Here is a 12100-nt window from a genome sequence, read left to right as displayed (position 1 = left end):
CAAAGGTTAACTGCAGGAAATAGAAAACCTCGTTTAGCAATTTATGTAGAATATTTGACAAGTTGCTTTAATTGCTATAATGATTTATTTTATTTGATCCAACATTTTTTTATAATTACATGATCTCAAATTCTTATAACGATACAAAAAATGATATTTGTCATCGAAACCTGATATTTTAGAAGTCAAGAGAATCCAGGTTTCTTGTACAAGATTCTCTTGACTTGTAAAACTTTACACATATGGTCAAATATGAGACTCAAAAGTAGACAATAGAGTATTTCAAACGAATGAAAAAGAAAGTTGAATTCAAAGTTAACAATGTTCTTACAAGTACTTTCATACTACGAATGATCGAATATGAGACTCGAAAGTAGACGTTATGATATTTCAAACGAGTGAAAAAGAAAGTCGAGTTCAAATTTTGTTCTTTACGTGGATAAATGTCCTGTTCTTTGCAACTGCACTCTTTCCTACTTTCTTTCTCTCTCCTATGAAGAAATATTCTGCTCAGTTTGTCTCACCGTCAATTGCTTTGCCAGATCTTGACCGCAAACAATTTGGTGAGTCTGATAGTAAACGCTTGCCTAAATTCATCAAAATTTTCGTTATCGTAAATTTTTCCAACAGTCGGCTTTGGAAAAAAGTATTCTGCATCAGATTCAGTGTGAGAATAATGCCATTTTCTGTTCATCTAATGCAAATTTATACTTTAATTAATATTTATCAAAATTTAAGAATATTCATGCCGTTTTTCACGAGATTTTGATAGGACCTCTGCTTGTTATGATTTTTCAAAATTGACAGAATTATGTGATGCTTTTTTTATTTTTCCCCAGTTCCTGATGTTTATACTTTCTGTTGAATAATTTGTCATTTTTATCTGGCAGAAACGTCAGTAATCTGAGTTGACAGGGATGAAAAATTGGCGAGAAGTGATTCTCCTGTGTTGTGAATTACTTAAGGGCTGAAGAAGTGCAAATAATTACTCAACAGAAATAGCTAAAAAGAAGAGAGGGTATAAGAAACATACGAACGCTGCAGGATGGAAGATAAGCAAAAGGGCTTGGTCTCGGAATTGATCGGTTGTTCTTGGGTTCCTCTGACCCCGGCAGAGCCGATCTGCACAGAATGGCAAGATAATCAGGGGTTTCATACTAATGGGCTAAAATCAGAAAAAATCTTGCAAGTAAATCAGATTTCAGAGGGGCTCCAGCAAGAAAATCCAGCTGCATGTTGGAACTCGGCAAATGCTCTTAACATATACGGGAGTTTCAACACTCGGGAAGCAGACATAGCCGCAAAATCCCGAGTTAATAGTGATGATTTGTGCAGGAACGGTTTTCCTGTAAATGAAGAAGGCATGGGAAGCAGGGTGTCTTTTGGAGAACTCTTGGCCCTAGCAGATGCAGCTGGCAACAATGCAAGTGCACAGACTGCTTTTAACGCAACAAGCAGCTCTTTCAAGCCGAATTTACAAAATACGATTGATGGTAGACAATGTACAATATCATTTGAAAATTCTTCACTCGCTAATTTAGACACTTTTCTAGATGAATCCAACAGCATACAGAATATTTCCAATGGTGAGTGTCCTTAATTTAGCTTCTCTTTATAGTACGATTTTGTAATGCTGTTATTTCAATTATCGGTATGACATTATGAACCATATTATAAAGTTAACTGATAACTTCATGGTGGGAACTTACATAAGACTTATCAGCCAGGAATTGGGATAAAAAAAAATTGATTGTACACGAGGCAAGATTCATTTTTATGAATGTGGCCATTCCCAGTGCCCATAGAGCGAGGAACCCAACAATATTTGCCTGCAACTTAAAAACTGCATAGAAAGATGGAAGTGATTAAATGAAATATCAAAATCAGAATGAAGCACAAGAAGCAGGGTCAGAAAATCTGTGAGAGATACAAGTATCTGTTTCAACTAAAGCTTCAATTTCGCGAGCTTTCAAGCAATGATTTCATCGGCACAACACAGCATTAGCATCTTAAAAATAATATGTACTTTTAGGCAATGTATATCCTCACGAGAAACTGAAGAATAGCTATGCTTAAATATCTGCAAATGGTTTCTCTTTTTCCTAGCACTAATATGAATTCGAACTTGTATCCTACAGATGGAAGATGTATTCATTCCAGGCCCTTTGACCTCAATTTTCCATCTAGGACAGCAGATTCAACCTTTAGCGAGGTAGTTTCATCCCAGTTTGCACCTATAACACCAGAGAAGACTGCAAGAACCGATGAAAAACAGGGCCTGGCCATGCCAAATTTAAGCAGGGATGAGATGCTCAGCACACAACATGTGCAGCAGAAGGAAATTGCCATCAAGAGGGTCGAACTAGAGGGATTCCTCCAAACAAAAGAACTGTCTCAGTTGGCTACTGATCATGTGTGCGAAACCATGTCCACACAGTTGGAGGAGAATCACAAGCCTGACAACGGAGGCACTGAGGACGTTGACTTGAGCAAAACGCCACAGCTGAAACCAAGGAGAAAAAAGCACAGGCCAAAAGTGATTATAGAAGGCCAATCTCAAATAACTCTTAAACCAAGTGTTGGAAGGCCTTCTGATCCCCAGGAAACCACAAGAGTAAAGAGAAAGTATGTTCGGAGAAAAGGAGTAAATAATCCCACAACAGATACTCCCCTCGAGAAGGAAATAAATGGTTCAGATGCAAACACAAATGCCTCAAGTTCCAAGGAAACCATGACTGGTAAGAAGAAGTATGTGAAAAGAAAGGGAGTCAACAAACCTGCAGCAACTGGCCCAGATCAGGAAACCTGTGAAATAACTGATCCCAAAACGGTTCAGCGCCCTGGAAAGACCTGCAGGAGATCACTGAATTTTGACATTGAAGGCCAAGTAAGAGATGAAAACTCACAACCCCATCCATCTCCAAATTTTGACATGGAATCACAAGCGCAGAACTTCAATGCTAAAGATCAATCAGGATCAACCATACAGGGGAGGGAAGCCTCAATGAAAAAGTTTGATGGGAACATTGCTTATGATCTTACATGCTCTATGAAGCAGGTAATGAAAGGTTACCTATCAAAACCTGAAGGACATTCCTCTTGCCCCTCTCCTCGTTCCAAGACAGATACACTACATGATAAATCGACACTCGAGGATCAAAAAGTAGGTACAAGAGGAAAATGTCAAATCATATTTTCGGATTTCACTCACGATGAAGAAGGAAATACTGTACGGGTGATTAAGAATTCCGATGCTGGGTTGATACAAAAGCGCCCAAGTGACTCTGATAGCAGCAGCACGGCATGCTTGATAAAGTTAACACAAGAAAAAGGATTAAAGAGACAACACTGGGATACAACTGTTGAAGCAGAGTTTAGCATGTCAAATTCAACTGGGACTTTGCACAATTCTTTGCAGGCATACAGTGCTTTATTTCCACAATATACAGATAACGGTGATTGCACTCCTGGCATGCATTTTCCTGCAATGTACGGTACAAAGAGAATTGAGAAAGGACACAATTCAGTGACATCCAGCATGCACTTCACAGTTATTGCCTCAGAAAATCAGGAAGTTGCAGCAGCTGATGGTACTCAGAATGAACAAAAAAAACTCAAATTTCTGTCAGCTTTGGGAACTTCAGAGAGATTGGAAACTAGATCCAAAGGAACTGCTCCAATATGGAACTTGGAGTCACCCCTCGAAATTTATGGACAATTGCCAACTTCGCCATGCAGTGTAGCAACATCATCGAAAACTGCACAAGGATTTGAAATTCTACACCAACCACATAAAAAGAGATCCAAAGGCCCTGCTCAAGATCCAAAAGCCCTTGCAGCTGATACAAATGCAACGATGATGACAAAGAAGCAACCAAAGAAAAGTTTGCTTATCAATTCAACAGTGCAAAACATACGTAGTGACCACCAATTAGTTGCCAGATCAATGGGTAATCAATAGGCATATGATTGCTGTTTTTCAGAAATTATCCTTTCTGATGCGCTTGTGACATTTAATGCAGGTACTCCGCTGGCTATAACATGGATGCGCAAGTCTCCAATTGATGCTATCATTGAGCAATTTAACCAACTTGATTTGAATGCAAAGAGCAGCAAAAAGCATAATGCATTTATCTCCTACCATACGAATTACCAAGACCAACATGCCCTAGTTCCATATCAAAGAAATGGAGCTCTTATCCCTTTTGATAGCTCATTTAATCGGGTCAAAAGAAGCCGCCCACGGCCTAAAGTTGACCTTGATGATGAGACGAGTAGAGTGTGGAAACTTTTGTTAGAGAATATAAACAGTGAAGGAATTGACGGCACAGATGAAGAAAAGGAAAAATGGTGGGAAGAAGAAAGAGGAATGTTCCGTGGAAGAGCAGACTCATTTATTGCACGCATGCATCTCGTCCAAGGTATTCTTACACAGTTATCAAATTAGCCCACTGGTTGTCTAATTAATAAGTTTCAGCTCGAAATATGGTTTATCTTCCCCAGAGTACGCTATCAGATAAAATATAACTGCTATTAATGGTATTGTTGAACTAACCAGAAAAGGGCTGGAAAAGGACAACTATTTGATGCACATACATGCATTGACTATCCAGAATAATAAGGAAAGGAGATATGTAGCCAATTATGCAATCACCATGCAGATACCAATTAAACACCTAACCATCCACATACACGTTAATGTATATATTTCATGTGTTATGTATGAAACAAGCACATTGCACCTTGACAATCCCAGGAGTCTAATACACTGTCTTGTCAGCTCTACCTTCTTGTACACTTCACAGTCATATATTATCTCACAGGGGACAGGCGATTTTCTCCATGGAAGGGATCAGTTTTAGACTCTGTAATCGGTGTTTTTCTCACTCAGAATGTTTCAGATCATCTTTCTAGGTTTGCTGAATCTCTAACCTTCTACAGAATTCATATTAACAATTTAAACTTTATAGAACAGAGCTGATCCCAAGGAAAATCACTTTAATATGCTTATCCACTCTTGCAGCTCTGCCTTTATGTCACTTGCTGCCCGATTCCCGTTGGAATCAGAAAGCAACCGAGGACAATCTTGTCAAGAGAGAGTAGACATCACAGTCAAAGAACCTGAAGTGCACAATCCAGATACTGAGGATACATTTGGATGGAGTGAAAGGTTAAATAAGCCAATCTGTGGCGAAGATTCTAAGATGCTTCAAGTCTCTGACCACAATGAGATTAGAGAAGTTAACAGTGTCCAGTACCCTGAAGATAGCTTTATTGTTACCTTACCAAAAGATAACTTAAGCCATCAATTGTCAGCTGTCTCCAAAAATAGTGCAGATACATCCCATGAATCTGCAGTGAACACGTCAATAGGTTTTATTGCCGATGAAAGAGACTTGGATGATACACTCTCTTCTCAAAATTCTTACTCTCAGAACTCCGCAGATTCTTTAATAGCTCAAAGTGCAGAAACAACAGAATCTTGCTTACCGAGAACCTTAGAAGCAGAAGCAGCATCTGGAAGGAAACCAAATAGCATTTGTTGCTCTACTTCTAATCTAAAGCTGTCACAGATGTCATGGACTATACTAAATGGAGCTCAAAATCAAGGAAATGGATACAAATTGTGCAATATGGATGGGCAGATAGAACCAGAGAGAATGGCCTCTGACTCACAAAATCAAAGTGAGAATCAGTCAGATATTACCTGCAGTGAGCCCGCTTTGTGTCCGAAACCCAGTTCAGGTGCACAAGTAGCAGAATGCTTTGATCTACCTCAACAGAATGGCAAAAGCTCAAATATTACCTATGCTAAAGGACCTTGTGATACTGAACTAAGTGGGTTGTCTGCAGAATCTGCAACCCAGGCTACAATTCAGAAGGTCTTGGCAATCAGTCGTGAAGTCTCAAAATTCAGCAGTGAAAAGGTTCATTCAATCAACAACTGTCAAATTGACATGCACCAAAAGGTACCTGAAAATCCTACAGGAAAACAGGATTCACAGTTTCACTTTCAAGAAAATAACTACACAATGCAAGAAGTATCAAACGTCACGATGTTTCCACAAAATTTGACAGACATAACAGGTAGCAGTAACATTGATAATTTAAGAATACCCGAGCACAAAGATACTTGCTCAAATTTGAAAATTCCGGGTCAAACAGATAGTGAACCTAAAGCAAAAGGAAGAAGAATTAGAAAAGAGAAACAGAAGCCAGTCGATTGGGATAGCTTAAGGAACCAGGCACAAGAAGGTGGCAGAAGAAGAGAGAGAACAGCCAACACGATGGACTCAGTAGACTGGGAGGCAGTAAGATGTGCAGATGTTAATGAGATTGCGAAGACCATCAAAGAAAGGGGAATGAACAATGTGCTGGCAGAGAGAATCCAGGTTTAGTTTGCAACAAAGAATCTACTCATTCAAATATTTAATATCTCAGTCGACACAAAATAGAAACATCCAGCCAATCTATTTTAACAGTTGATAACCATTTGCAAAACTTGTGCAGGAATTCCTCAATCGCCTTGTTAGAGACCATGGAAGCATTGATCTGGAATGGCTAAGGGATGTTCCACCAGACAAAGCAAAGTAAACTTGCAGGATTTTCCCAAATATTTTTCACAATCAAAAAACATAGTCCATTTACAACCTTTTATACTTTTCAGAGAGTATCTATTAAGCGTAAGGGGTTTGGGTTTGAAGAGTGTGGAGTGCGTACGTCTTCTGACACTGCATCACCTTGCTTTTCCAGTAAGATTTAAGCCCCATTACAGATCCTTCAAGCAATATGGAAGAGAACTTCACTAACTTATTTTTATTTCCTATACTTCTAAAAGGTTGACACGAATGTTGGTCGTATAGCTGTACGATTGGGATGGGTACCTCTGCAACCATTGCCCGAGTCACTTCAGCTGCATCTTCTAGAACTGTAAATACTCCATTGCTCATTAGATTTTTTTCATGATACTGCAGTATCAAAAAAATAATAATCATGCTTCTGTGATTGCATAGGTACCCTGTATTGGAGTCTATTCAGAAGTATCTGTGGCCACGACTCTGCAAGCTTGATCAAAGAACACTGTAATCATAATTTTTTTACTAATCTATACTTGCTAATTAATCATACATAATTGATAATTGAAGCAAAGTGTCATTCAAAAGTTGAGATGTTAATTCATTGCAGGTATGAGCTGCATTACCAGATGATTACATTTGGAAAGGTATGCCACATTCACTTAAGGATGTCTTTTATATTTCAAAAATATTAAACACATTTAAAGACATAAGCCAAAGGCAACCTCTTCTATCTTTTCAGGTGTTCTGTACTAAAAACAAACCGAATTGCAATGCTTGTCCAATGAGAGGAGAATGCAGACATTTTGCCAGTGCATTTGCAAGGTCTATGCATTCAATTTTTATTGCAACTGAATAACTAGATGTCCTTTTTCCATTATTTTGGTGCAAGATTTTTTCTTTTAGGCCAGGTCTGCATTTCTTCATAGATATCAAGTTAATTAAAAATTCTCTTTTGTACAGACACTTCAACTAAGGTAGTGTGCTCGACACAGCATTTCTTCATAGATATCAAGTTAATTAAAAATTCTCTTTAGCATAGTCACTTCAACTACAGAAGCATGTTCAACACGTGTCAATATCGACACTCCTCGGACACTCTACCATAATCTTTTTCCTTGTTTATTAAAAATACTATATATTATTAACTTAAAATTATTAGTAAATAACAAATAGATAATCATAATTAAAATATTTCAACAAGAAAAATTAATACAAGTACAAAATTAAATTTACACTATATAAATGAAGAATTTAAATAAAAAAAAAAAAATTAATCAACGTGTCTTGCAAGTACTTCTTTGAAAAATTGCATGTCTTAGCATATCTGACACATTGTGTCGGACACACATGTCCATGTCGATTCACAATATTTAAAATCCAGCTAGAAACATTAGGAGAGTCAAGCTCATTATTCCACAATATTGATAACATAGACTTCTATGCACCATCTATGGACAGTAACACCCAAAGAACTCCATATAAGTGCCAGAAACTAACTCCGTCCTATTAGATTTAGCAAGTATAAAACCAGATGCTGAGCTTTGAAACCTCATCAGAACTAAGTAAGATGATATACTTCAAAATTCCCACATGAATAAGTATGAAACCATATAAATCATATTTTCATATTACTAAATCCCATTAATATGCATGCAGCGCTAGGCTTGCTCTCCCAGGAACTGAGGAGAAAAGCATTATGAGTGCAACAGAAAAGAACGCAGCTGAACAGAATCCAGTGAAAATTATCAATCCTTTGCAATTACCTTTACCTCAAGCTAATCAATTGGAAGGACATACTGAAGCCAGCAACTCTGAACCCATTATTGAAGTTCCATCTACACCAGAGCCAGTTATTGAAGTGCCAGCAACTCCAGAACCAGAGCAGACACAAGTTCCAGAATGTGACAATGAGGACGACGATTTCGAGGATCCCGATTATATTCCTACCATTCAACTCAATATGAAAGAGTTGACTCACAATGTACAGGCAATTATGCAAAAACAGGTGAAACTAAAAGAGGGTGACATGTCAAAAGCCTTGGTAGCTTTAACTCCAGAAGCAGCTTCAATCCCAATGCCTAAACTTAAGAATGTGAGCCGACTCAGAACAGAGCACCAAGTGTAAGCAAATGCTTCCGCTATTAATCGTGATTAATCAGTAGACATTTGATTAGTATGTGTACTGTTCATTATCTTTTTGAGAGATGGAAGGCAAGTTACTAGCAACATAAAACTAAAGATAACGAAACCAGTTATTCTTAGTTATGATGAGCATATAACATATTTGACCATTTTTTATGGGATATTATTAATTATTTTCTCCTTCTACAGCTATGAACTTCCAGATTCACATCCTCTGCTACAACGGGCAAGCAACATTATATCAGCTTTCGTTCACTATAAAATTTCACCAACATGTCCAAGCTGACATTTCCTTGATACCCCTATACTTTCTTAATTTGCAGATGGATAAAAGAGAACCAGATGATCCCTGCTCGTACCTACTTGCAATATGGACTCCAGGTAAGAAGATGGCAAAAAGTCAAACACAATACACACGGGCCCTGCCCTGAACGGGGTGGGGATTACCGCTTAATTGGGTATTCTGGTCAGGATGGGGTGGTAAATTTCGTCCCGAGGTGGATACGGGTAACAAGGGCCAGCCCTACCCCGTTTAACTTTTTTTTTCTTTTTTTTATAAAATTCAATAGAATACTTTAAATAGAAAACTCCACGAAATTCCATTGATTCTAATATAAGATGACAGCTAAGATTATCTAAGAAATACGACAAACAATAAAAACCTTAGTTTACCAAATATGTTTGAATAATTTAACTTTTAAAAATAAATAAATTAATTAAATATTTTAATAAATATATTATTGTCTCACTTTAACAAATGGAGCAATAAAATGAATTTTAAAAAAAATAAATAAACAGGTACTAAACGGAGCGGAAAATTACCCTGCGAGGTGGAGGAGGTTACCCCAACCCCAACCCGCCCCTTTGCCATATAACTACTAATTTTGTATTGGTGAAGTATGTGATTTCTGAAGACAAAGCAAATTACACTATTAACCAACTAAAAATTTATCTTAGCACTATTTGATTCTACAACAAATGTCAATGCTCCATACCAGGTGAAACTGCAGACTCTATTCAGCCACCAGAACGACAGTGCATCACCCAAGAATCTGGCAATCTGTGCACCGATGAAACATGTTTTTCATGCAACAGTATACGTGAAGGGAACTCCCAAATTGTTAGAGGCACAATTCTGGTAAGGAAAAGCTGTAAAATGTACTACTAAAATGGTACCCATAAAAAAGTATGGAACTGATAAAGATTTTTCGCAGAAGAATTCTTATTCTTAATCAGTCTAATCAGTAAAACCAATCATGACAGATACCCTGCAGAACAGCCATGCGAGGAAGCTTTCCACTCAATGGTACCTATTTTCAAGTTAATGAGGTAAGATCAGTCGAAGTCCGTGTACATAAGAGTACTTGTCTTTTGAAATGGTTTCGAGAATATAACTTGCAAATTTACAGGTGTTTGCTGACCATGAATCTAGCCTGAACCCTATCAATGTCCCTAGAGACTGGTTATGGAATTTGCCACGACGAACTGTGTATTTTGGAACGTCCATACCCACAATATTTAAAGGTAACATAAAGAAATGGGTTAACATCATTATAGATATTTCCAAGAAAGTCTGACGTTACAGTTCTCTTTATTTTTATCAGGGCTATCAACAGAAGGAATTCAGTATTGTTTTTGGAGAGGTATGTTTTATCCTAATCACTATATCAAGACCTGTCTCAACAGAAATTTTAAGTAATTTGAGTACCATTCACATCAGGCTATTATAGCTGCCTGTCTCTTGATTCTGCGTTTCTACACTAGGAAAGACTATAATGGACTCCACCTAAGCATGTTAAGCCTCAGAGCAAGAAAATGAAATGCATCCTTTAATTACCAAATACATCATTACCTTAACAGCACAAGTAGATGTGCAAGTTTCACAGTCATGTGATAGGAAAATGACTCAAACCAGTCGATGGAACGTTGTTGCTGTGTTTTCATGCATCCTTATCACAGGGAAAAGAAACACAAAATTGCAGGAAGACTCCCAAACTATTAAATTTGTGCAAACAAGTCCCAAAATCTTTTTGCAACTGGATCCTCAACCTTTCAAGGTTTTAGCACCTTGGTCCCTAGTTTAATAGTTTCCATCAATATTGCCATTCTAAACCAGGTGACTCTCATATGTCCAACTTTTTGCGGGTTAAAATTGGTACACTAAATTTTACGGAAAAACTAAAGGAATAATTGCAGCAAAAGCCACGAACCTTTAAAATATTAGCAGACTTTTCCAAACATTTGATTTGTTACAACTGTCACCCTTAATATTTCCAAATATTGCAGGTGAAGCCCTTTTGAAGAATTTCCATCCATAATTGCATCAATTGATCAAAAAATTAACTTTGACCACATTTTTAATATTTTAAAAAGGGCAAAAGAGTAACTTGTCATTTATCACATTAAATTAAAAAATAAGAAATAAAAAATGAAAACACACACAATAAGCTTCTTCCTCTCGCCCCTTACCCAACCCTACCCCTACCCCCACCTCAAACCCAAAACCCACCTGACCACGCCATCTCCACCTCCACAACCACTTGCTACTGGACCACCCAACAACCTCCACCATCCAAATTTCAATAAAGAAATACTTAAAGTTAGAATTCGTGAAATTAAAACAGAGAATTTATAATTCTATTCCAAGGCCCTAGTACCTTACTAATTTGATCCAATTTGAACTTCATGTCCAATAATAAGCATCATATAGGGGTTACTAGACACCTTAGTCATCGAGCACATTGCAGATACTTTTCATGCCAACTAGCTTCAGTTATATATTAGCATACCTTTTCTCGGTTAATTTCTAAGAAATGCACTTACTATTTGCTTTCACATCTGCCATAGCACTTCATTAACTGTCAAGTTTCCTGTTTAAAATCTTGGTTCTTGATTAATCATTTCCTGTTCTATGATTCTAGATTAGTTGTTGCTTTGCGCTGATGGTTGATTTCTCCTTTTATGGTGTTAGTTTGGGAGACTGAAATCTCCAGTGAGTAATTTTATATTATTGAATAATGAGTTGGGCGGTGGAGGTTGTTGGGTGAATAATGGTGGCCGGTAGCAGGTGGAGATGGGGGTGGTCCGGTGGATTTTGAAAAAAGGTTAAACCCTAACCTTAAGGGTAAAGTCGGGTGGATTTTGGATTTGGGGTGGGGGTGGGGGTGGGGGTTGAAAGAGAGATGGAGAGGGAGATAGAGAATTTGAAGTGGGAGATGGCAGTTATCAGAGAGAAGGAAACTTCCTCTATGGCTTTTTTGCGAAGGATGTTGTTGACTTATGAAAAGATTTTTCTAGCTGAAGGCTCGGATCCTATATATCCAAAATAGTACAGGTTCTGCTTTTGTTGACAATATTCCCCCCCCCCCCCTTTTTTTTTT

The 12100-nt window shown here is 37.7% G+C and overlaps 1 protein-coding gene and 1 long non-coding RNA gene across 4 annotated transcripts in view; one reads left to right on the top strand and one right to left on the bottom strand.

Annotated features, from left to right (window-relative positions):
- The first annotated feature begins 405 nt into the window (after positions 1-405).
- Positions 406-12100, top strand: part of LOC111369442 (transcriptional activator DEMETER-like) — a 14442-nt gene continuing 2747 nt past the window's right edge. The window contains exons 1-20 of one of the 3 annotated variants that reach the window (XM_022990961.1): positions 406-563; positions 891-1586; positions 2139-3950; positions 4023-4421; positions 4824-4914; positions 5024-6087; positions 6166-6392; positions 6511-6590; positions 6668-6752; positions 6839-6930; positions 7014-7082; positions 7186-7222; positions 7318-7400; positions 8235-8699; positions 8910-8946; positions 9044-9101; positions 9719-9858; positions 9984-10049; positions 10130-10244; positions 10325-10363. In XM_022990961.1, the coding sequence (XP_022846729.1) occupies positions 1046-1586; positions 2139-3950; positions 4023-4421; positions 4824-4914; positions 5024-6087; positions 6166-6392; positions 6511-6590; positions 6668-6752; positions 6839-6930; positions 7014-7082; positions 7186-7222; positions 7318-7400; positions 8235-8699; positions 8910-8946; positions 9044-9101; positions 9719-9858; positions 9984-10049; positions 10130-10244; positions 10325-10363 (5500 nt within the window). In that variant the 5' untranslated portion in view covers positions 406-563; positions 891-1045. Of the gene's footprint in view, positions 668-890; positions 1587-2138; positions 3951-4022; positions 4422-4823; positions 4915-5023; positions 6393-6510; positions 6591-6667; positions 6753-6838; positions 6931-7013; positions 7083-7185; positions 7223-7317; positions 7401-8234; positions 8700-8909; positions 8947-9043; positions 9102-9718; positions 9859-9983; positions 10050-10129; positions 10245-10324; positions 10364-12100 lie in introns of all 3 variants that reach the window. The other 2 variants (XM_022990959.1, XM_022990960.1) reach the window with 2 other exon arrangements.
- On the bottom strand, positions 492-2861 carry LOC111369445. The gene is made up of 4 exons (XR_002698133.1): positions 2778-2861; positions 1710-1843; positions 1034-1122; positions 492-587 (listed from the first exon to the last, which is right to left on the bottom strand). It is a non-coding gene; the product is annotated as an uncharacterized LOC111369445 (long non-coding RNA).

Source organism: Olea europaea, chromosome 20 (genome assembly GCF_002742605.1).
Source record: "Olea europaea var. sylvestris chromosome 20, O_europaea_v1, whole genome shotgun sequence".
Lineage (NCBI taxonomy): Eukaryota > Viridiplantae > Streptophyta > Magnoliopsida > Lamiales > Oleaceae > Olea > Olea europaea.
The sequence above is the reverse complement of the archived record's forward strand: the minus strand, read 5'-3'. Positions and strand labels throughout refer to the sequence as shown.